The sequence below is a fragment of the Gigantopelta aegis genome, chromosome 4 (genome assembly GCF_016097555.1).
Source record: "Gigantopelta aegis isolate Gae_Host chromosome 4, Gae_host_genome, whole genome shotgun sequence".
NCBI classification, from domain to species: Eukaryota; Metazoa; Mollusca; class Gastropoda; order Neomphalida; family Peltospiridae; genus Gigantopelta; species Gigantopelta aegis.
The window spans coordinates 95,858,916-95,885,450 of NC_054702.1; the positions used below are offsets into that span (position 1 = coordinate 95,858,916).

Consider the following 26,535-nt stretch of genomic DNA (forward strand, 5'->3'; position numbering starts at 1 on the left):
GCCACCTAAACCCAGTAAGCCGATCGTGTTAACTTTGGAACAGAGAGTAGAGGTCATTAAAAAATCAGAGAAAGACAAATTGAGTGCTAGAAAAATTGCTGAACATTTCGGGGTGGGTAGAGCTCAGATTGATGATAATTTTTTGTCTTGTTTTTAATTACGTTTTTGCACATGTATATGCCTCCTTAATAGTTCTATTGCAACATACGTGTAATTGTTTTAAAATATTCGGACTTATATATGACCTGCATACGGCGGCCACCTATCTGTGGCGGCCACTTTTGTCATGTCCTACGAGTGACCGCCATAGACAGGTTCGACTGTACATATATTGTGAGATACACTTTTATTTTGCATTACAAATAACTCCCAAATCACTTTTACTCTGTACTTCAAATAACTTAGATACACTTTTATTTGCCTAAAAATAACTCTTATTATGCAATACAAATAACAGATACAGTTTTATTTTACGGTTATATGACGTCAGACATATGGTTAAGGACCACACAGATATTGAGAGAGAAAACCTGCTGTCGCCACTTCATGGGCTACTCTTTTTGATTAGCAGCAACAAATCTTTTATATCACAATCCCACAGACAAGATAACACATACCATGGCCTTTGATATACCAGTCGTGGTGCACTGGCTGGAGCGAGAATTAGCCCAATGAGCTCAACGAGTAGGATTGTACTACAAATAACTTCAGATACACTTTTATTTTGCACTACAAATAAGTCTACATACATTTTGACTACAACTAGCTCTAGATACACTTTTATTTTGCAATGGAAATAACACAAGATACTTTTATTTTTATTACAAAAAACTCAAGATACTCTTTTATTATGCAATACAAACAACTCTGCATTCACTTTTATTCTGACTACAAATAACTTTAGATACACTTTTTTTTTTTGCAACAGAAATAATTCATGATACTTTTATTTTGATTACAAATAAATCAAGATATTATTATGCAATAGAAATAACTCCAGATACTTTTTTATTCTCAACTACAAATAACTCCATATACACTAATTTTGCACTACAAATAACTCTGGATACACATTATTTAGCACTACAAATAACTTCATAATAGGCTGTGATTCAGAACTAAATGTACAAATAACTCCAGATACACTGTTATTTTGAACTAAAATAACTTCAGATACACTGTTATTTTGAACGAAAATAACTTCAGATACACTGTTATTTTGAACTAAAATAACTTCAGATTAACTGTTATTTTGAACTAAAATAACTTCAGATTAACTGTTATTTTGAACTAAAATAACTTCAGATTAACTGTTATTTTGAACTAAAATAACTTCAGATTAACTGTTATTTTGAACTAAATACAACTTCACATAGTGGTATGTATATTGTTGCTCCAGACAAAATAAACTCAAGATACATATTTATCTTGCAAAATATCCTTTAAATATATATAATGTTACTTTGCTTAACACTGCCAAGCCATTTTCTGTTTACAAAAAGCTAGAAAATGTATAAACACTGTGCACCAATTCTCCCACTTAATACAAACTCTAGTGAGCGGTCTCTGTCTCACACATTAGTCCTGGGATTGTGGGGAATCATCAGCTAGTCTAGTTACAGCAAATATATCTTTACGGCTGGTTTATCGTTAGACATAAAACTATTAACATCTCAACTTTTTCAAAACTCTCATTTGGTAAAATATTCGAAAGTCTACTTTGATTCGCACAAAGGCCTCTGAGATTAAATCTATAATAAAACATGCAATGTAGACATTGTAAAAATGCACACAATTATCTAAAATGCATGCTTAATGACACATATTTAAAATTTAGTAAAATATTTGAAAGTTTACTTTGATTTTCACAAAGGCACATCCCTTGAGATCAAATCTATAATGAAACATGCCATGTTAACACAGGTGTACGAAGGTGCCAATAAGTGGGGGGCACACACATATATAAATACATGTATAAATATATAAAAACCATCGCTGCTGCTGCGTGGGGGGTACATGCCCCTCTTTTCACCCCCACTTCCTATGCCAGTGTTTAAAATGCAACCTTGATAACAAATATTTTTTAAAAGTTAGTGGTCTATAAAGAAAACATTAATTATAAAAAGAGGGCTAAAATCATTATTTAAAACACCCTCAACCTGTTACTGGCTACAGTCAGACTGCTGGTGATCCCTTGCACATGCCAGTGCAGGCGGTCCCCCCTCCTACCCACCCCACACCTTTCCTGTCCTGGACGGATGAGCCAGCCGAGGCCGGCACCTGTGCCCAGGACAGGCATACGCTACAACAGCCTGCTCTGAATGTGCATGTTAAACAATCCATTCCATTATTTAAAAAAGGAACTAGCTGCCATAATAGGGCATAAAACAGAAATAAAATAAAATTTACAGGAACCTGAATTGCAAAGCCATTTTTCAATTGTTAAAATTTATAAAGTGCTCTAATTTCATGTATATTTTGTATAACTTAATAAACTGTATTGCAATAGAGGAACCTGAATTGCAAAGACCATTTCTCAATTGGTTATTTATAAAGTGCTTAAATTTCATGTACATTTTGTACAACTCAATAAAATTATACACCAGTCAATCGAGATTTGTTCCGAACATGGAAAGATATTGTTTCTCTTCTTAAACTGGTAACTTCTGTTTGAATATATAATATGTGTGCACTAAAACACGTACAAAATATATGACTGCAATATCATGATAATTATTGTTCAAAATTTATATTGCGGGATGCCAGTATACTGGTTATACCGCGAATCTCTAGTGAAAAGGGAAACATGCGCACAGAGCCCAGACATTTCCAAAGTATACGAAATAATATACACCAAAATCAACCGAAATGATACAAGTCGTGCTTTATAAATTCATCTTCATCCAATCAAAGGCCATCTCATAGACTAACAGCATTATCGCACCACCTGTAACAAATGATATCAGCTATGTTTAAACAGCATAATAACATCCCACAGATTTAACCACATTTTAACAGTATTTACATGCATGTCAAAAAATATTACAATCTACAAAATGTACTGGGAATGTATTTTCACACTGAATTATCTTCTATTCTTTACAGAAAATAAGTTAGAATTACTTTAAATATATTGTTGAAAAGAAATGTGTACCGTACTCTAAATTGTTAATAACTGTTTTATTTTCAAAAAGATAAACAAACCTGTAGAAGAATAAAAATAATGGAAGAAAAATATTATTTTAATACCTGGACCAAGTCTGAGAACTTTAGGCAGCAATCCTTTGTATAACGCAAAATACCTGTACAAAAACATAACACAAGTCTGAGAACTTTAGGCAGCAATCCTTTGTATAACGCAAAATACCTGTACAAAAACATAAAACAAGTCTGAGAACTTTAGGCAGCAATCCTTTGTATAACGCAAAATACCTGTACAAAAACATAAAACAAGTCTGAGAACTTTAGGCAGCAATCCTTTGTATAACGCAAAATACCTGTACAAAAACATAAAACAAGTCTGAGAACTTTAGGCAGCAATCCTTTGTATAACGCAAAATACCTGTACAAAAACATAACACAATTATGAAAGACGAAAGCTAATGAAACACATCTTTGATCTGTTCTATTCACAATTTACCGTAACTTATTCCAATCTTTTTCATATACATCTTTTCATTTGTTAGTTTAATATACAAGCAGTTGTGAGTACAATGCATGTATCATGAGTTTTATTTGGAACTTACTTACAATGTCCATTCTAAAAACCAATCAAAATAATAGTTATGAAAAATTGTAGGCAGAATGTATTTCAAATGCATTTTATAGATATGTGTTTTAATAACCAGCCTGGTGTACATACATATTAAATTGTGAAGACCTCAGACTAGTAGCAACAAATAAATACAACAGTTAAAGTTGGCTTTGTTTAACTACACCATCAGAGCACATTGATTTAATAATTGTGGGTTACTGAATGTCAAACATCTGGTAATTCTGACATAGTCTTAGAGACTCACCCTTCCTCTCTGTAGACAAGCTTCATGGTCTGGAAACAGGTTCTGTATTTGATCTGGCCAGGCACTGGCTGTGGTCCCTGGATCCTACTCTTAGCTACATCCCAAGGAATGTTGATACAAGAAGCTAAAACACCAGCTCCAAGACCAATGACAAACCTTCTTGGAAGGTCATATCTGGGATCCTGAATAATATAGTGATACATAAAACAGTGCTTTCTCTACAAATTTGACAAGGCATAGTAGACTAAATATTTGTGGGACATTTTCAACATTTTTAGGGCACTGCTTTGTTTCATTAAAGACAAAAAAATTATTGAAATTAAAATAAATGTAATTAATGTGCTTTTTAAAAATAAATGAATGATAAAAGTATATACCAGGGATATTTTATTAATTAATAATACATATTCTGAGTGTATTATAAAGACAATTTTAGAATTAATCATTGAGACAATTTTAGAATTAATCATTGAGAAAGGCTTGTTTAATCTCATGGTAGCATGGTGCTGTTTAAGGCAAGATGTTGCTAGACTATTGAAGCATGGTGTCGCATCATGCTGAAAAAAGCTAGGGAAACACTATGAAATATATATTTATTACACTGCAGTGAGAGAGATTACAGTATAATAACATTTCCATTTGTTATAATGTGACTAACTCACTGTCTTAGATAGACAGCCCAGATAGCTGAGATATGTGTCCAGGACAGCATGTTTGAACCTTAATTGTATATTTGCATAAAAATAAGTATAATACTTAAAAACACAGTAAATTCAGCACCTTTCCACTACAAAAATATAAGCACTTTAACTGGTAGACTGTGTACTGTCAAACACTCAAAACAAATAAAATGAACAAGTTTTAATGAAGTGCAGGGCCCAATTTCACAACACATTGTAAGCCTAGTTTTACACTTAAACGTAAATCTACGACCAAACCACAATTCTTATTACTATTATAGTACAACAAATATAGTTAGAAATACACATATTTCATTTTCTTTTGTCTTTAAAATGCTCCATTTTCCGTAATGATGTAATTTTCTTCATGAAATAGATGACAAACACTTGTAAATGTATGCACAGTATAACAGCTAGTCGCAGACATGTACATACGTTTTGTGAAATTGAAATTCAGTCTGCACCTAGAAGTCATTTGACAAAAAACATGGATTAAAAACACCAGGGTTAAAAAAAAAAAAAAAATTGACTGGACACCCATGACTTCTGATTTTGGGAATTCTAGTGTCATTTTACAAAACATTGGGAATATTTGGTTTCATTTAAAAAATATCTCATTTAGCTAAGTTAGAATTTAAAACAGTAAGATGCACTTGTATTTATTCAACTTAATTTATTCAAATATTTTGCATTATGAAACATTATAGGGGAGGAAAGGGGTGTTTGTCAAATGCTACGTATTGTTTTCAAAATATATCTTTATATGATTATACAAAATGGGAATTATTTACATTCAGATTGGGAAATTTTTTCTCCATAATTAGGAATAAAATATGCCATAGCCTTTGTGGAATGGTGGGGTATGGTGCCAATTATCAGTCTAGAAACATAGCTGATAAAACCCTGCACATACACACATCACAACAACAGGAAGTTCAGGAAACCTGTCTGACAACCCTAGAAGATGGCAAATTCATTGCTGCATCCGGATTACTGATATGACGGTCATAAAAATATGGAACAGAAGAAACTGCTTTATTAACACGGATGTACCACCTTATCTAATGGACCATCTTCCACTTGCTATGACTAAAACAATAATGAATATCCCATGTATTTTGTTGAATATAATTAAACCTTATTGTCATCCTCTCTACCAGAGTAGCGTTTAAGCTGGCTATATGGGAGAATCAAAAGCGCACCAATGCAAATATATAAATATCTGGTAAAAGGGAAATAACTCTGGCATCACTGTATAAAACTCAAAAGCAAGAGTTAACATTTAGTTAAAACTGTTTATGTAAGCCAAGCTATTAAAGTCTGATACACACATTTTGTTCTGGACACAAGTCACTTGCTAATAATAGACAATAACTGAGTACACATATCCTGATAAAGACGTATTTTAATGGAAAGAAACTGTGTTTTATATTTTATTATTAGGGTCCAGATATTCAAGGCATGGTTAAGCCAATAAAGTTTCAGTATAATGTTTGTTTTTTAAAGTATTATGGCATAGTACAAAATACAGTTTGAACTGACTACATGCGATTACCTAATATTTCTCTAGATCTATTACAACTAATTAATTCAATTATTGTTTGTTCAGATTTGATATTATGTTTTTAAAATTTCTATTAATTAATTGTCATTCAGAAACCCTGATATCTTTGATTCTATTTGTTTTCTTCATAAAATTAATGTGTAAAAGGAAATGCCTGACATTATTAAACAAGCATTCTGGGAGTACTACTAAAGCAATACATGTCACTTGTCAGCCCCAACAAATTTTCAAAAATGTGCAGAAAACAGATTTAGTATCTCCTAAGTTCAAGGCCATAACTCTGTCAAACAGTGTAAATCACTGTGAATGGATGGATGAACAGACAAACAGACATGAAACCTATAATCCGCTCTTGTTGGACCTGCAGGGGACAAATAAGCTTTAGTCAACTGAAGTTGAATCATGAATTTTCTTTATTTTGTTACAAGCCTTCTTCAGAATCAGTCGACACTGCTGTAACTAATATATGATTATGAAACATCAAACTCATACTGGATATGTTGCGATACAAAAATCCTCATAATACTCATTCCTACTCTCTATATCATGGTCCATTCCTTGGTGTGGTGAGGTAGCTTGAGACCCAGAAAGCTGGATTGGTGGAAAGATAGAGGCTAAAGTAAACTAATATGAATCACTGTTGAAGACGGATGAGCTGGGCCAAACTACTTGTAGGGAGGCACCTAACCACAGCTCAACGCACATTCACTCATATGACAAACATATGATAGACAACACCTGAACATCCATTTTATTAACCACTGGTTCAGCTGGAAAATGAACAACTGGCCTCTGCTGATAATTTGCAAATTTTCAACATTTTGTCAGATCTACATAATATCCCAATAACTACAAATAAATGTAATTAGACAACATACCTTTACTTCCGGCACTATTGCCTTTATGTTGTGGTAGAAGCTGAAGTACACCATGTTAAACACACCATGCCTCCCCAGTGTAGAGGTTAACCCTTTGTTGAGACCCTTCAGACCAAATCCATCTTTAGCAACAATTTCTCTGGCTAAATGAAATGTACTTGGTTGCTGTAAATATACAATATTCCAATAATTAGCTTGTCACAAAAATTAGTTTTTTGTTTTTTTTAGCTTTGTATGAAATAATACAGAAGTGAAAATGTGATAAATATAGTCTTATAGAGGAAACCTACTACATTTTTTTCATCAGTAACAAGGGATCTTTCATATGCATCATTCCACACACAGGATAGCACTTGACATGGCCTTTGATATAACAGTTGTGGTGCACTGGCTGAAACGAGAAATAGCCCAATGGGCCCACCAGCGGGGATCGATCCCAAAAATTACTGTGCATCAATCGAGTGTTTTACCATTGGGCTACGTCCTGCCCAAAAAATGGTATTAAATTTTGGTTATTACAGTACAATGGAAAAAACATTATTGACACAGCCACAAACTATAGCTGTCGCTCTATTTTATAGGTTCGTGCTGGGGTGTCGTTAAACATTCATTCATTCATTCTATTTTATAGGTTGTTTGTGTCAAAAAGGAACAGATGAATAATGTTAAAACTTACATTAAAACATATTATTGATTCTTAACCCAAACCAACTCAACCAACATCTTTTACTATTAATATTTATGTAAATAAAAACGTTTCTTAACAAATTACAATCAAATCTCATTTCTAATACAGAGGTGAAGCTAAACTGCTAGAACAGCCAAGGTAAGCCACTTCAGCTGCCACTTTACCTAAGTAATTGGTAATGCAGTACACAGAGACTAAAGGTAGACTGTGTGTGCTTTACATTGGCCGTTACATCAGTTGTCTTCATATGTGTATAAACCAATAAGATTTAACCTATGCATTATCCCTGTCCCACCCTGTGCTACATGTATATAAATGGGGTTTTTAAAGCTGTAATATATCCTGGATGGAGGAGCTGGCCAAAGCTGGCTTTTGTGCCCAGGACAGGCGTGTGCTACAACAGCTTGCTCTGAATGTGCACGTAAAGCCTTATGACCTGACCTGACCTGTAATATGCTGTCCTGTCCATGAGAACAGCATTATAAAACCTCTTGTTGCTATTCATTAGGATAAACCTACATGGAGACAGCAGGTTCTCTCTCTCCATCTTATGGTGGCTGATTTCCGCCAAACAAACTTACTACTTTTCAGTACGGCGTTATAACGCCATACACAGCATTATAATGCCCTATACAGCGTTATAACGCTTTATTTTACGGCATTACAACGCTCTAATTTAGGGCTTTGTAATGCCGTAAAATAAGGCATTATAACGCTGTATAGGGCATTATAATGCTGTATATGGCGTTATAACGCCGTACTAAAAAGTTGCAATCTTATATTATGTTTACCCACACCTTCCTACCAAAACAAATACTTTTAGTACGGCATTTTAATGCCGTAATAGGGCATTACAACGCCGTATTACAGCGTTATAATGCCCTCTTGCAGCGTTATAATGCACTATTACTGCATTATAACGCCCTATTTTATGGCATATTAACGCCATAATTTACGGCGTTAATTCGCTATAATAGTGTAGGGGCATATGTAGTTAAAATAGGTCCCGTGGGAATTTCATGTTAATTTTTGGAACCAATGATATTAATAATCATTATTGAATAGAGATTCAGAAAAAAATATGGTGCAATTTTTTCTAACGAATATGAAGGTCATTCTGAGGTCACTAAAAGTCATCACTATAAATCTGTTCAAGGCGCTAATTGAAATAATGTGTCACCGTATATTGTCTTTAAAATGCTGGCATGTAGTATGTTAAAAGAAAGGAAACCATGTAAACTACATTAAAACATCAGTAAATGTTTGTTTTATTGTTGTTAGGGGCAGATATAGAAATTTGAAAAAAGGAAACCATGTAAACTACATTAAAACATCAGTAAATATTTGTTTTATTAAAGGGGGGTGGGGGTGGGTGTGAAATATAACTACTAGATGTTATATCATGTTTGGTCAAATTAACCACATTATAGCGAATGAATGCCGTAATTTATGGCGTTAATATGCTGTAAAATAGGGCATTATAATGCAGTAATTAGTGCGTTATAATGCCCTAAGAGGGCATTATAACGCTGTAATACGGCGTTATAATGCCCTATTATGCATTAAAACGCCATACTAAAAGCAGTGATTTATTTGTTTTGGCGGAAATCAGCCACAGTACCATCTAGACTAAGTGTTGAATTCATTAACCATATATTGAGCACTGAATAGCCATAGTGTATAATGAGCTGAGGTATTGTTAAACATACATACCTTTTTTACCCTTTTGTCATCCAATAAAAACTGAATGGTGCTGTTGTGACATTAGAATCAAGACATAAATTTGAGCCTCAATCCAGACTTTAAATAGTTTATAAACATGAGCCTTGGGACATATATATTTAATTTTCAAAATGTTCTGTTTTACCTAGGGTTAATTTTGAGAATGTTGCTATATCATTGGCTTACTTTCTTGAATGCACTTCGCTCTGCCTGAAGTCGGACTTTTACCACTTCAAATGGATTAATGACTAAAGCTTCTGTCATCCCTGCAAACAAACCAGCTGCAGTAAGAACCTGAAAAAAACCCTTACAAAATTCATATTCAGTAGAATGATTGCATTAACATACACACGTGAAATTTAGCTCAGTTGAATAAGGGGAGCTAACTCAAAATATCACAGTGTGGGATGTAGCTAGTGGTAGAGCACTTGTCTGAGTTGCAAAGAGTTATGGGGTCGATCCCTTTAGTGGATTCATTAAGTTACTACAGGTTGGGTACATCAAAGGCTATGATATGTGTATATGACTATTTGATGCTAATCAGTAGAAGTATCTTATGTAATAGGTGTCCTCTCTCACACTCTAGATCAAGAGTTGCAAATATTCAGTTTTAAATGTGCTAAAGTGTCATTAAACACACACTCATTTTCTTTCATAAGATCCATTCCCATGAGTAGATTCATTTGCATTTTGGGGTTTTTCATCCAGAGTTCTTTAATGATATAGTACTGAAAGATAACAGTATTTATCATATAATATCTTACATTTCCAGTGCGATCAAAGTACATGTATGTGATATTTTTCAGATCACATACTTTAAGAATTTGATAACTTTGCAAAATAGATGTAAATTAACTGAGGTTATGGCACTAGGTTTATTGACATTTAAGCAAACGTACTAGGGTGAAATTCCATAACTGACGTAATTTCAATAGCAACTTTACATTGAACGTTGTCCAGCATTTAGAAAACAAAAAATGTTAAGCACTAGTTTATTTTTATGTAAGGATATTATGTAAGGATATCGAAAATGGCGTCATTCGAATTTGACGTTATTTCCATTCAAAAAGACACTGTGTCACATATGCTTACATCAGTTGAATATCAGGTAATGGCTGGCTGGAATTAAAGTTGCGTATACAGTTTACAAAAACATGTTGTATTAAGCTTGAGGTTATATGATAAACAGATTATTACCCTTGTGTGCTTCAGTATCATCAATATCATATATTAGGAATAAAAATAATGTATTATGCTCACCAGAAGCTCACATAATACAATTTGTATTCCTAATACATAATAATGACAATACCAAAAATCACTCTGGTAATAACCTCTATATATCTATGAATATATCTGTGGTTTTATTTATCAAGTTTAGTTGATTTAGCATTTAGTATTTGAAATAAAAAGAACTATACTTTAACAATGTTAATGTAGCCTGAACATTTTGGGTAAGACAACAAAAAAAGGACTTGGTGCTGTAACAATATATTGAAATATATTCGACAAATGCCAGTGCACAATAATTCAAATATACCCACATGATCATGAATAATAGAGTTAGATAGGCCTGTGATCTGATATAAAACAAATGGTTTACCAGTGGTTGTGCAAGGTAGTCACCATATGCAAATAATGTCTTGTATCTTTCGAATGTGAAGAACTTGACAGCTCTCTTTGGAGTTTCAGCTAGCAGTGGAGGCAGGATTCCTTTGTAGAATGATAAAGGCCTGTAAATATTAAAAATAAATTAATAGCAATACACTATACGTGACTAAAATGTTATTTAAGAATTTGGTTATACAAATTACCCATAAAACATTCGAAATTGTTCTGTCAATAAAATACTCGTAACTAACTAAAAGTAATTGTTTTGCAACATTGAAAAATTAAATTGGTCAATTATTTTAAATAGTTATTATAACCTGCAGGGCTAACTCTGGGTCAGCAGTTTATTTCATCAAATTATCTATCAAACTTAAAAAATTCAGAAACCCATTTATTTTCTAACAAAATATCAATTATTTCATGAATTTCGCCAAATTAAAATACAATTCGCCATTTCTTCCTAAAGTTTGGCATACTTGCATAAACAGCACTGAACAAAACATTATGTGTTATGAATACCCTTCACTTTTGTACATCCTGCGAAAACAGTCAACAATGGACGTATAACGGTGAGGGTCTTCGGGTCCTCCCTGTATCTGGAATCGAGTTTTAATCAAGTCCAGTGGATGCATGATGGACACTTCCACGAATCCTGTACAAATTATTTTGAACAAATAAATATTAATGGTTAGGAGAACATTTTTAAAGAAAACTGATTGAACAAGCAAATTATAATTAAAACAATTTGTTTAATCATATTATGTCTATATTTCAACAATAGTATTGCTATAAAATATTATTCCATTTTAAACTATATCCTAAAGAATAGAAGTAACATTAACATATTAGTAAAGAAAACAAATAAATGCAAACATTAAATTCATAGAGGATGGGGCGAGTAAAAGTTTTAAAATTTTAAAAGTTGTTTTGTTTAACAAAACTACTAGAACAAATTAATTTATTAATCATTGTCTATCGCAGATCATGAATGTCAAACATTTGATATAATGTTAACACAGTATAGTTTTCTGGGGAAACAGGCTACATATTTTCATTGTTATGTCATAGGGTTTTAGGTGCACATTCAGAACAAGATGTTGCAGCACATGTCTGTCCTGGGCTGGCTCGTCTGTCCAGGACAGACAAAGGGTTGGGGTGGGTGGAAGAGGGGACCAACCTCGCTGGCAAGTGCAAAGGAGCACCAGCAGCCAATCGGAATCAGGGGAAATTTTGGTGAGCACTATTGAATTTTGAATATCCTGTAGGATTAAGTTACAAAGGAAAGTAGTGTGCAATTTCTTGAAGGAATTTTGGCACATTTTTGACGGTTCATTGAAAGTATTTTTTAAAAAGGAGCTAAACGTTAATTTGAACTTAAGTTTGCCAAGAGTAGCTTGTATTGGAACCTAGCCTATTGGTGGCCGTCGCTCTTGGCCTTACCTGGCTTTCAGCCCTTAAAAGTGATCATGCGCTTTTTTCTGGTTGTCCTTAAAAGGACATGGCTGGTTGGCAAGGGCAACTCATGGAAATTTTTTTTAGCAGTTTTGGGGGCTGGGTAGAGGGAGTCAGTATTTTTTTTTGTCCAACTCCCTCTGGGTGCTTTGCAAGTGTGTACTTGAAGCCAGTGTTCTTTTGCCCAGCTCCTTATTAAGTATATTTTTTTCATTAGCAGCAAGGGGTCTTTTATATGAACTGTCCCATTTAGTTCATCATGATAAACGTTGAGTGCAAGCGTACCAAGACGTTAATCTTGATGAACTATATCCTATTGACAGGACAGCTGGCATCCCCACCTTTAATATACCAGTTGCAAGAAAATGTCCATGGCAAATAAATAGAATATAGTCCACAGCAAAACAAGTGCCGTAGCAAATTACAAACGCAGTGGGCAATTGCAGTGGTTGTCTTTCTGAGGCACTGGTTGGGACGAGGGAGGGGGTGAACAGGATTCCAGCTCGTTTCGCCCTAAAACCATTTCGAACCCTGCGTTGTTTCGCCCTTAGTCCTATTCACCCAAGGTTGGTTCCCCCTAAATCTCATTCGTACCAAGTCGTTTCACCCCCAAAATAGATCTATTTATTATAGTTTTAAAGGGGTTTTTTCTTCTGTTTATTCATTACCAAATATTAGTTAATTTGCTGTCTTTGGATATTAATGCCTTATCAGCGGTTTACTTTCTCTCAGCTAAAACTGGACGAAGCCTTTGAACTTCAGCTGGGTATGTAGAATATTTAATAACAAACCTTATTAATTCATTTAAATGTGTGTGTGTGTGAGAGAGAGAGAGCGCGAGAGAGCGAGAGGGACAGAGAGACTGAGAGAGAGGTGGGGGGAAGCTGTGCGTGCGCGTAAGAGAGAGAGAGAGAGAGAGAGAGAGAGAGAGAGAGAGAGAGAGAGAGAGAGAGAGAGAGAGAGAGAGAGAGAGAGAGAGAGAGAGAGAGATACTGTACAAACATTTTTATGAACAGTAAAAAAATATATATATAATGTGTAAAATATAAAACAAGAAACAAATGTGTTCTTAATTTTTTTTTACTGTTCATAAAAATGTTTGTACAGTATCTCTCTCTCTCTCTCTCTCTCTTACGCGCACGCACGGCTTCCCCCCACCTCTCTCTCAGTCTCTCTGTCCCTCTCGCTCTCTCGCGCTCTCTCTCTCTCTCTCTCTCACACACACACACATTTAAATGAATTAATAAGGACAATATAAAAGTATTGTTGCATTAAAAACAAGATTTTAAATAATAGAATTAAAAACATCTGTTTATTTGATATATACATACATTTTACATTTCTGGTGTCACCTAAGCATTTGTGTTATATATTAAAATATTTGTTTCACCGCCACAATGTGTTACTAGTATTACTGAAACCTTATTTTCTTTTTTTAATCCAGTGCATCATGTATCTGAATAAATCCTTCACATATTTATGCACTGTCTTCTCTTCTGTTCTGTTCTCTATCTGGTGGCCCGTAAAGACCGGCACACCTCTTCAGGAATGTGGACATCGACATTTCTTTATTCATATATTACTCCCAGGCCTCATGAAGTCCCAGTTCAACGCGGGAAAATCGGCTACTTCTGTCTCTCTCCAGGTCATCTGCACTCACGTTCAGTTCCACAACTCTTGCCTCCTTTACGAGCAACATCACCAGTTGATAAAACCCTAGGCCAGCATGAACAGCTTTTTTGTTCAGTCTGTTGTGCCATCCTACAAATAAATGAAGTAAAAAATCATTACAATTAAAAAAAATTTTTTATAAATAATATGTAACTAAAAAAAAAAATATTTTCGTTTGAATGTCTATTAATATATTCACCTTCTACATCATTGTTTGTCCGGATGGTGTGTCTGAAAACACACCAGGATGGCACATCAAACACCGTGTTCCTCACCCACTGCCTCTCCATGTAGGTTGTCAATTCTGTCAGTTGTGCTGTGTTTGACCGTCCTTTCAAAGAAGTCCGAGTACTTTCGGCCACAGGAGAGGCGGTGCACACCTGACACATGAAATCCAACTCAACGAGGCCCTGTACTAATTGCCGGTAGACGTTTCTGTTGATACCTAATAAAATAAATTCTAACTAAAGACGGTTCTGTTACTGACAAACTACCTAACATAAAAGAAAAATTGAAAACGTAAATGTTGATTGAAACATATTTTATTGCTTTTTAAAAAGAACAAATTATCAGTTATCCTTGGCAGCCAGTAAATTTACAACAAATAGTTAACCACATGGATATAGTCGTTTTCTTGAAATTCAATTTTTCTAGCATGGAGACATGGATTTTTTAAACTAAAAACTTCGATTATTAAATATATCTTCATATGTAATGGAAAAATCTTAATACATTAAACATTCAATATGTAGTTACTATAGACACAACATAAAGTTACTTACCGGTTCCACATATTCGGTGTTGCCACCTGTCACAAGCATCGCATTGTATCGCTTCTTGTCTTGGTTGAACAAGGCTCGAGCAGGATACACATTGAGCTTCCATATCATGTAGAGTCGTTCGCAGAATTCAGAGTTGTTGTTGTTTAAAGCTTTTTCGTGCATATATACCACGAAGGTTTCACGCACGCCTGTCCTGGGCTCAATCTCTGGCCTTTGCCAGTGACTGAGTCCAGGACAAGGGGGGGGGGGGGGGGGATGAGTTTGAAGTGGGCAGAATTTTGAATAAGTATTTAGTAGTGTCCAGCGACTGCGCGGACCGACTAGTAGACACCGAAAATGGGCCGTGTTCTGACTGGCTGAATTTCGATTCCTTCGGGTCTAACTAGAAAAACCTAAGTCTACGGAGAATACCTGCACCTAACATCATGTCCGGACTAAGAATTTAAACCCAAAAATAAGTTTGATTGCTCGGCCGAAAAGGTTTTAAGGTGATTTGAGCAATTGAACGGGCGCCAAAGTAAAGTGCGTTGGACTATTTATAAAAAAATAAACATAAGAATTTGGAAGCTTGATCGAAACGTGTTTAAAGTCCAACTAAGCCCAAAAAGGAGGTTACCTGTCCTAGTTAAGGTTGGCGCAGCAGGATTCATGGCGAGTTGATGGACTGTTCAGGCTTGAAGTTGGGGAGTTCTTCGGTCAAGACCTTGATGTTGCGGTCGATGGCTCCTGGGTAGATGTCTCGTAGGACCATCTTTAAGATGCGGTGGATGGTCCCATTTGACATCGTTGGCATCAGGAGCCCCTGCCTGTACAGTCCTTCCTGCTGGGCTGTCACGTAAAGCTTGTCGGAGTTTAGGGCACCTTGCAGCTGGTACTTCCCTTGTCCGGTTGGAAGTTGGCGCCAGTACTTGTCGTCCCAAGGTCCCTTACAGTATTTGTTATCGGTGAAGTCACCGATAACCGCCCCCGTGTACTTGTGTGGCAGTTTGTCACAGACGAGAATCCAATCGGAATCATCAGACGACATCGGTACGGTGGTCGATGACATCTTCCTCTTCTTGAACTCTCGCTGGTCTGCCGCGGTGTCAGCTACAACAACTGCCGGAGGTGATGGTGGGCTCGCCGGTGGGTCATGAGTGACCACGTGGCCCGTATCCATAGTTGTCGGTTCCTCAACAGAAGAGACCGCCACTGTCAGTGGAGCTGACAGCTTTAGTCCCCCCTGGATGGTTCCTGGCGGGTGCTTCAGTTTGGTTACTTGGTGCTGCGCAGACTGAACCGCCCCCGGTGGTTTAGCCACCGGGTTTGGATCACCCCGCGTCACTCCAAGTCCAGTCCTCCTCTTCGGAACAGGTGGGACCGCCTCTGGCGGTTGAGCCGCCAAGTTTGGTCCCCCCTGTGAAGTCTTGGGTCGCCTCCTCCGTCTTCTGCTGGGTGCGCGGTTCTTCCGGTCACTGCCGTACATGAGCGTGACAGTCACCGAGTCGCCGTTGTGTTCGATCCTGTACTTGAACAAAGGCCCAAGCGATCGCAACACAGCCCCTAGGGTGGGGGGGAGAGTAATCTCCACGTTCTCCAAACACAACTTCATCTCTCGAGAGTCAGTGCAGAAGAATTCAGAGTGATATATTTGCCCAAGATCCATAGTATTTATAAGTTTCTTGTTTTAACAGTAATTACTCATTATACTACAAAGATATATTTGTTTAATACCGATTCTATTCGAGATCAAGAAAAGGCCCAAAGAGGCCCAAATTCAAGTAATCACATAGGCTACTCATGCTAAGGATGACCTGCTAATTAAGCAGACAATCCCCTGCAAGGCTATATTGTAACAGGAGTAAATATCCCTTCAGATTCTTTTAACTGCTAATTAAGCAGGTAATACCCTGCAAGATTCTCTTGTACTCTCAGTTTCTCCGAGCTGCTAAATAAACAAACAATAAACTCGCTAATTGATTACATCTGTATGTGATTTTCTAAGGGGAACTCTTAGTTTGTACCCAAAACGAGTATATTCTCACAAAATCTTTTTAAAACCCCCACAAAACACGCTTTATTTTAAAACATTTTAATAACAAAATAGGCATTATTTTAACAAAAATGCCATATATAGCATACAACAATTTTTTTTTTAAACATATCTTTTTAATGACCTTTTTAATGTAAACTGAAGCAAATGGACCTAATTAGAAGAAAAACACACAAAATGTAATATTTCAGACTCGCTCTATGATTACATCTGTATGTGATTTTCTAACGGGAACTCTTAGTTAAAACCTGTTTAAAGCGCCCCCCCCCCCCCCACACACACACACACACACCCAAAGCACTTTATAACTAATATGTCCTATCGACAATATCATTGTGTAGGCTAGTCTTTGTACTTATTAATATAAAATATATCAGGCCCGTAGGAACTGGGATGGTGTGAGGGGAGGGGTTCTTTAAAATATTGCACATAATGACATATACATATAAATGGTGTTTATGGTTGATAAAGGGTTACAAAATGATAATCTATATCTGATTTGCAACTAGAATCACGTAAACAAATTTATTCATCATTCACAAACATAAACATGAGGGCGAAACGACCCGGTATGGGGGCGAAACGACACGGGGCGATCGGGAATAAGGGCGAAACGACCTGATACCCGGTGGAATCATGAAGCCATTGAGGGGTGTGGCTTTTTTGCTGCGTTTTAAAACAAAAAATATGCAACTTGCAAAGTATTTACATATATGAACAGAACAGGTCTTACTAAATTACCTGCACATCCACCGGCTGCAAACTGCATTATCATCAGTTTAACACTGCCATGCTGTTTAGTGTCTGCTGCTGTCATGTTTCCAATTTTCACGTGTCGCCTATTGAGGAAACACCTTTTGGGAATCTCCTATTCATGACGTCATTGATGGGATCTGGTAGTTTACCCAAATAAATTAATCATTACAACCAAAGTGAAAACAATGATTATTCAATTATTAAAATTGTTTTATTGTATTTAATATATATGACTTTAATAACATGATACCTTTTTTATATACTAAATTTTTTAAAAAGAAAGAAAGAGAAAGAAATATTTTGCTCTGGGATGCTCCCCGGAAAACACCTTAATCAGGAAAGAGAACTCTACAGAAAAATGTAAACGTGTTTGCAGAAACTACATCGGACATTTATAGGTAATAGTCCATATAGGTGGTGTTATTATTGTTTATTGAGTCGTAACAATATTCGCCATTATCCTTTATTTAATATATATATATATATATTATCGACATTTTCTTTTGTAAAATAGATCTATCAAATGTGATTGTGTCCTTTAGGCCAAGAGAATGAAAGTTATAGATTTGCTAGCCCGAGTACTCTGACTGTAAGAGAGCTAGACGGACATTTGGACATAAATACGCTCTCATTACAGTCAGAGACCAACCTATGTATATTTTTGGCAATTCCTGACTACCAAACGGTAGGCAAAGATTCCCGCTCTAATACCATAACAATCCTATGTTTGACGTCAAATACCTTTACATCGATCATTTTCGAGTTAACTGATACAAAAAAATCCACATATTAATCACTAATACACATACTACAGAAGAAACCCGACAGCACCCACATTCAGCTACGCTTCGTGACACTCCGTCGCAACAATTACAAAGCTCGGCGATCTATTTCGAGACGTAGATCACGTGATCGCCACTGGGCGATTCCACCTTGTGCAGCAGTTACAGGGGCCGTCTCATACCAAGCGACGTTACAACATGGAAGAGTTGGCTAATGCCGTTTTGGATGAATTTGGATTTAATTACGTCATTAAACCAAAACAATTACACATTATTGATTCCATTTTGAATTTGAAGGATACATTTGGGGTGTTATCGACAGGATACGGCAAACGTATGTGCTACGTACTGCCTCCTCTTATGAGACAGCCCCTGTAACTGCTGCACAAGACGGAATCGCCCAGTCTCGAAATAGATCGCCGAGCTTTGTAACTGTTGCGACGGAGTGTCACGAAACGTAGCTGAATGTGGGTGCTGTCGGGTTTTTTTCTGTATTATGTGTATTAGTGATTAATATGTGGATTTTTTTGTATCAGTTAACTCGAAAATTATCGATGTAAAGGTATTTGACGTCAAACATAGGATTGTTGTGGTATTAGAGCGGGAATCTTTGCCTACCGTTTGGTTGTCAGGAATTGCCAAAAATATACATAGGTTGGTCTCTGACTGTAATGAGAGTGTATTTATGTCCAAATGTCCGTCTAGCTCTCTTACAGTCAGAGTACTCGGGCTATAGATTTGCGTCCGAACAATTTTAAAAACACATGAGGCTTTTTTTCATTATTCATTATTTTTATTGATCTATTATTTCCATAGTAGATTCAAGTCCAAATGAGGTCGACACATCAAGAGCTCAGCAATTTTCGTCAATGTTTGGAATATACTGCTTCCTGCTTGAGGATTCAATGCTCTACTGGGGCCTTGTAGACATTACCAATATTGACGATTTGGAACTTGAATTTGTGTGATGATCATTAAGTGCCTTTTTTCTGCAAATAATGAACATTTTGTAAATAATGAAAATTTTCAGCAGTACCTTTCACGGCATGCGGGCGGTGGACACAAATCTATAACTTTCATTCTCATGGCCTTATTTGTCGACAAACTTGTATACAGATATATCATCATCAATGATTATCATGATCATTTCATGTCTCACAGAGACTGGCAGAGTTTCTTTTTTCTTTGGCGTTTGCAATGCCGTATACTGTGTCGACGTCATAAACGATACCATGGCTCGAAATGAATTTTGTGGAGTGGGAAGCAATATTTGCTTCTTAAATTTTAGGATGTAAACAAATTAAGAAGCATTTACAGAAATTTGACATGTAGCCTAAAGTCTGAACCACATTGTTGACAACTTAGCCAGAGTACTCTGCCGTTCTAGAGCTAGACTGACTTTTATATGGATATGATCACTCTTGCTGTCGGATATCACTCTATAGTGAAAACGTGGAATGGCTGACTAACACAGTAGACAAAAATTCCCGCTGTAATACATTAAAAGTCTTAAGTTTGACACTGAATACTTTTACATTAATAATTTTTGATTTCGCCAATAACCTTTACATTAATAAAATTTTGATTTCGCCAATAACATATTTCACTTATCACACTAATATACACATTACAGGAAGAAACCCATCAGCACCTACATATTTAATCGGGACATTATTGAAAGGGGTGCTGTCAGGTTTCTTCCTGTAGTGTGTGTATTAGTGGTTACTATGTAAAATATTTGTTATCGGCGAACTTAAAAATGATTAAAGTAAAGGTATTTAGTGGTAGTCAGCCATCCCGCGTTTTTGCTATAGAGTGATCTCTGACAGCAGAGAGCAATCATACCGTCCAAATGTCCATCTAGATCTCGAACAGCAGAGTACTCTGGCTATTGACAACTATGATAAATTATTCTCTTACCTTTATTTACCATTAGATTCCCTCCCCACATTTTGTCCAGACAAAAATCGAAAAAATAAATATTACAATAACGCCGAGTCCACATGTTTGTACTTAATTTGGGTTTCATTATTTTGGGCATGTTTATCACCTTGACTTTGATACAGTCTAAAGCCCTACTCTTATCTCCTACCACTTTATCCAGACTCTTTCAGATTTTGATTAATAATTTCAAAACTTTTCACATACAGTGCCCTGGGCTTCAGATCTCATTAATTTGGCCACAACTTTTTTTTTTTTTTTTTTGCGTTTGTTTGTCTGTTCTAAGCACAACACAGTATTTTTAGTATTGTAATGTTATTGATAGCTGCTGAAGATTTGTAGATGTCAGAAATGTATTTAAGTGGCTTTAATGTAATTAAAGCTTAATATTTCAGTGGTTTTGAGGTGAAATGTTTTGATGTCAGCATGTTTAGACTTAATTTGAGTATGTATCTATTTTGGGCACACAATATTTATTGACTTGACTTGGATGAGGTGACGACTCCAGAAATTGATAATGTCTTAATGGTTTTAGGTTCCTCCACAACTAAAGATGCTGCATATAACAGGAATGTTCAGATCTATATGCTGTTCGACGTACAGTCAAATTACTAGAAACTTTCCAATACGCTTGTCAGGTAACCTTTAGTGCTACTGTTTTCTATTTTAATATTGTGAAATATTTGCCTAGGGCAAGGTTAGTGCTGTTTTTGACTTTATTAAGATTCAGTTAAAATTTGGTTATGGTTTGTTTAATAGGTTCCCAAGCCAAGGCTGGGAACCTACTGTTTTTGGTGAGATTATTATTAAAAAAAAAAAATTCACCTCTGTTGTGTCATCTTGTAAGAATGGTTCAGGACCGATTTTGCTGAAATGTGGTAGGTAGTTGGGTACTTTGGGGGGATTGATTGTATTAAAATATTATATGTATAGGTTATGTGTATTGGCCTCAATCACAAATTTTGTTGGTTTTTTGTATTAAAAATATTTTTGTGCCGTCTGTTTTGTTATTTTGTAAGAAATGTTTTGGGTCCATATAAGTGAAATTTGGTAGTTAGTTAGGCCCACCAGGGGGATTGATTATATTAACAAATAGTGTGTATAGGTTATGTGTATTGGCCTCTATCGCGATGCCTATTTACATCAAAGTGTCAAAATATTGAACTAATCTGCTGCTTGTTGGGGGGGGGGGGGGGATTTGGATTTCTAATGTTATGTTCAACCCATTTCAGGTAGTAGTTTTTTTTCATTTTTAAAATGCGAAAATCAGTGTTATAATCTACTCTTTACATTTTTTAATTTTTGAGGTAGATTTTGCAAATGAAAATTGCACATATTTTTCCTAATTGTATCTTTAAATCTATGAAGGTGACAGAAATAAAATGTATATATTAGGATTAATAATTTACAGCTTTATTAATGTTGAAACTATGAAACAAGTGCAATGTTGCTACTTAAATAGAATCTGCACACATGGTTGTTGGCCAGTTGCCTTGCAGTACACACGATGAGTGTGAGCAGTCAGCTATCGATATCACTAGGCCTTGTTGTCCAGAGATTGTGTACTCTTAAAGCAGGGGGGGGTACATAGCCAAGTGGTAAAGCGCACGCCTGGTGCGCGGTCGGTCTAGGATTGATCCCCGTTGGTGAGCCCATTGGGCTATTTCTCATTCCAGCCATTGCACGACGAGTCAACCGGTATATTAAAGGCAGTGGTATATAAAAGATCTTTTGCTACTAATAGAAAAATGTAGCCGGTTTCCTTTTTAAGACTATACATTAAAAAGTACCAAATGTTTGACATCCAATAGCCAATGATTAATAAATCAATGTTCTAGTGGTGGTGTTAAACAAAACAAATTGAGCTGAATTTACCAAGCCTGTTTTTGTCTTACACATACGTAAGGAACCATTTACTGTTCTTAAATTTGTTGCTGATTAAGCATCTTTACTGGGGTAAAACATACTTTTCTCTTTCAGTCTTTTTATTTTTATTTCCAGGACTATGTAGCAACTTCTTTCCAACAAACAGCTGTTCTGTACAAGGTATGGCCACACTGAATCAGATGCATCGAGCAGGTCGGCCCAAATATCCACCAAAGAAGCCCGGTCCCCTGGATGGGAGGCCGACCCTTCGAGGGGTCGTCCTAAAAACTCTTATAAAGAAACCCAAGAAACCGAACTCGGCAAATCGGAAGTGTGTGCGTGTACGACTGAGCACAGGCAAAGAAGTGACAGCCTATATTCCCGGCGAAGGTCATAACCTTCAGGAACACAGCATCGTGTTAGTACGAGGTGGCAATGTAAAAGATTTGCCAGGAGTCAAGTTGAAGTGTGTGCGTGGGAAGTATGATTTGGCTCATGTGAAAAAGGATAAAAAGTGATTTAGATACATTTTCATAGGAGCGTAGCCTTCATATAGTACTAAATTGTTTGCGAGTGTTTTGACTCTCATATGTATATGTACGACATGCATGTATGTATGCAATTTAACTGGTTTATTATAAACAATACTGTAACATTAATACATCTTGCATTAAGGGGCGTTCTTATTATGCAGTTTGTTGCACCAACTTGTCACATACAATTGAATCGTACTGTGAGAACACCGGAATTGTTATGATATTAATCTTAAACGACAAGTTATGTCGGAGTCGTAACAATCAGAACATGTCCCGTTTCATGACAAATTGCATGCGACAAATCACATACTGAGAACGCCGCTTTGATGTTTACAGATTATGTTAATGCAGCATCAAATCACTGGAAAAATGAGAACCAAGTGGATTACAAATTTACTTTGTAAAAAGTTCACACAATATTTTGATGGTATATTATAAATTAACATAAAATTCATTAAAAAAAATTATATATATGCTGTGGTCATTTGTTTTTGTTTGTTTTTTGTAATCCCAAATATGTAGACGAATGAATTTGGATTTGAGGAAATGTTTTAGCTTTTATCATTTTAGGGCATAAAGTTGTGCAATAAACAATATGGGGAAATAACTGGCATATAGTTCTGTATATATGTCAAACATTTGTTAATTCTGATACGCCCTATATGCACTCAAGTTATTGCTATAGACAGGTCAAACCCTACCCAGTCCTTATGTGCAGTTGAGCAGGGTAAAAACATAAGAACAAGCATTATGAGAGTACTGCTAAAGCAATACATGTTCCCTATCCAGCCCAACAAATGTTTCTTATCTCCTAAGTTCAAGGGCCATAACTCTGCCAAAAATGTGGATATCACCATAAATTCAAACTGTAACAGTAAGTACTGAAGTTGTACACATATTTTCAGTTCGGTATCTTTAGGCATTCCAAAAAAATTGTTCAAAGGCCATAACTTGTTAAAAAACAACAGTACTGGTGAGGTACATGATACGCCCATCAGGAGTTTGATGGAAAACCATATCTATATTAATGAATATGTTACGTGTATGATTCAAGTCTAATTATGTGAAATGTTTGCAATGGGATGGATTAAGAGTTTGTTTTGGACCAACTACCATCCAAAGTTGTTCCTACATGTGGTTTGATGGTCCTGTATGCAAGGTATGGTCCCGACAAGAATTTACTGTTATGTGCAGTAGACTGAAAAGTAGGTTACAGTGACAAAATAATAGTACCGACAAATTGCCATCCTAAGTTGTTCCTACATGTGAGGTTTGATGGTCCTGTATGCAAGATGTGGTCCGGACAATGCTATACCATAATACAATCCATCATAGATGATCATATAATTGGTAAATCGCCATGAAAGTCAAATGTGATACATAAAATTTCATCTCAATATCTTGAGGCATTGTGGGGGAATTTTTTTTCGAAAAGCTAGGTGAGATGGCCAGAAGGACGAAGATGACACCTATAGTCCCCTCTGGTTGTACTGATAGGGGATTTATAATCGTACTCTTTAATTGCAATGCCATTCCAGCCTCATTTAGAAGAATGAAAACTCAGAAAAGGTTACAAAATGTATAACATAAAAGTACATATTGAGATTAAAATATTTTATTCTCCAAATATCCCCAAAATGTCATCATGCTGAAGTATACAACCATAAACATTGTCACAGAAACTTTGAACATGAACATTATATATGAAGATTAACAGTTCGCAGACTACTACTTTCATTCATGATTACATAACACAGGTGTTATTTCACATAGGCATGGTCAGGTGTAATAGCATGATCCATATTAAACACTTACCTAAAGATGTACAATAAGATTGTTAAACTTTATTGTAATTTTACATTAACTTAGCATAGTTTACAGCAGTTACATAGTTTACAGCAGTTACAATTGGACCATGACAAACGATTTAATGTCTGTTAAAACTCGGGCTGTGTATCACAGTTATGTTAGTATATGTATATGTATCGCAAGACACTGCAGTATAATTTGCAGGTTTTAAGCAAGTGCAAACTACTGCACAACAGCAAAAACTACAACTCGTATGATTACTTGTGATTAAATGACATCTGTATGGTAATCGCATAATACATAAAACAATCATATAAAATGGCATATTAACCCAAGAAAAATCACCATGATATGGTGTTTCATTAAGTACTGCCATAATGGTATCTAAGAAGAAACAGCAATGCTGGTAAACTGGTAACACAGCCCTAGTTAAAATATTTCTTTCCATCTCAATACAAGCTTCTACATGTAACTATAATGAATATTTTTACTCTTTTTGGTCAATTAATGGATCTTACGTGTAATTCCAAAGAAATATGTCCGTTTTTAAAACGATTTTTCAGTCACTTGCACTTTAAGATGATTCTGCTAGAAACACTTAAATTTTAACACAACGTTAACAGTAAAATGTTTTCAAACATTCAACAAACTTTTGAACAATTCAATAAAATTTGGAACTTCATGAACACAAAGGAGATGTTTGATTCTGCGTACCCACAACCTAATGTACCAATCTCCATTATCGGTATATAAAGGACCTTACAATCACAAAAAATTTATTTATTTATTTATTCTACTGGGCCCATATTTTTTAAAACTATCTTAGCACTACAATATCGTAAAACCTTTATAGACTATGATGTCACTATGGCGTGTGCTGTAGTGATGCCATGGACTACGATGGTTTTACTATTTCTTAGTGTTAGGATAGTTTCCAAAATTCCTAGCCTGGTTTACTAAATATGGTGGGTGTTTGTTTTTTCCCCCTCGCCTCAAAATAAAATTAACAAAAAACTTTGATGTAGAACAAACACGACATGAGTATGAGTTTTCAACAAAAAAAAATGTTTTAACCCTATACTCTTTCAATATATTCATAAAGATCAACCAAGAAGCATACAAAAAAGCCTATCAACAGGTGGTTTTATACACAAGTGAAAATATCTGCTAAGCAGACATGTCAATGTCTATTGTTATGTGGTGGCCATTTATAACTGGTTTTCTCAATATTCTGAAGATATGTTTCATAAATCTGTGGTGGCAAAATGCCAGATATGTATGTAAGGTAATATGAAAAATTATTATGAATTTACTTTTACTCAAACAAACCCAGTAAAAACAAGACACGATTCATTCAAATTCATATAATCTTGTCACTGCAGTTGTGTACAAATAATAATGTAAATATCTGATCATACTAAAAAAAAAATTGCAATAGCAGTTTGCATCTGCACTGCTGATTGCCTTCGCCAATTTCATGGGCTGAAGATTACAGGTTGTTTAAGACTGTTGCAACAAAATACCTACATCTCTAAAAATGACTTTAAAAAACAAAATCCCATCAAAAATGGCCATGTTTAATAGTCACAAATTTTCTAAATTCTAAAACACGACCCTCTAAACACCGGATCCGGTCTAAATGGAATAAAATTGGGTCCCCGGTGTGATTCGGTTTCATTGTGTATGGGTAAGCAGAATGGAACTCTCCTCAACCAACAATTCAAACTCAATTCACGAGATTGCTCT

General features: G+C 35.6%; 3 protein-coding genes across 4 annotated transcripts; 1 reads left to right on the forward strand and 2 right to left on the reverse strand.

The window, feature by feature from the left end:
* Nucleotides 1-552: 552 nt before the first annotated feature.
* Nucleotides 553-17,965, reverse strand: LOC121371474 (mitochondrial 2-oxodicarboxylate carrier-like). Of its 2 annotated transcripts, XM_041497394.1 has the most exons (8): nt 17,841-17,965; nt 11,682-11,814; nt 11,155-11,284; nt 9,738-9,845; nt 7,142-7,306; nt 4,020-4,201; nt 3,250-3,302; nt 553-2,947 (listed from the first exon to the last, which is right to left on the reverse strand). In XM_041497394.1, the coding sequence occupies exons 1-8, from the start codon at nt 17,914-17,916 to the stop codon at nt 2,886-2,888; spliced, it is 909 nt and encodes a 302-aa protein (XP_041353328.1). In that variant the 5' UTR covers nt 17,917-17,965; the 3' UTR covers nt 553-2,885. The 2 variants fall into 2 exon arrangements, with proteins under 2 accessions (XP_041353328.1, XP_041353327.1); XM_041497393.1 differs by lacking the exons at nt 553-2,947; nt 3,250-3,302 and adding an exon at nt 3,382-3,562.
* Nucleotides 13,886-15,018, reverse strand: LOC121371476. The gene is made up of 2 exons (XM_041497395.1): nt 14,485-15,018; nt 13,886-14,375 (listed from the first exon to the last, which is right to left on the reverse strand). Exons 1-2 carry the CDS (start codon nt 14,672-14,674, stop codon nt 14,194-14,196), a joined length of 372 nt encoding a protein of 123 aa, XP_041353329.1. The 5' UTR covers nt 14,675-15,018; the 3' UTR covers nt 13,886-14,193.
* Nucleotides 17,966-18,135: 170 nt separating the features above from the next.
* On the forward strand, nt 18,136-23,453 carry LOC121372390 (28S ribosomal protein S12, mitochondrial-like). The gene is made up of 3 exons (XM_041498693.1): nt 18,136-18,253; nt 21,114-21,216; nt 22,580-23,453. Exons 2-3 carry the CDS (start codon nt 21,132-21,134, stop codon nt 22,960-22,962), a joined length of 468 nt encoding a protein of 155 aa, XP_041354627.1. The 5' UTR covers nt 18,136-18,253; nt 21,114-21,131; the 3' UTR covers nt 22,963-23,453.
* Nucleotides 23,454-26,535: the final 3,082 nt, after the last annotated feature.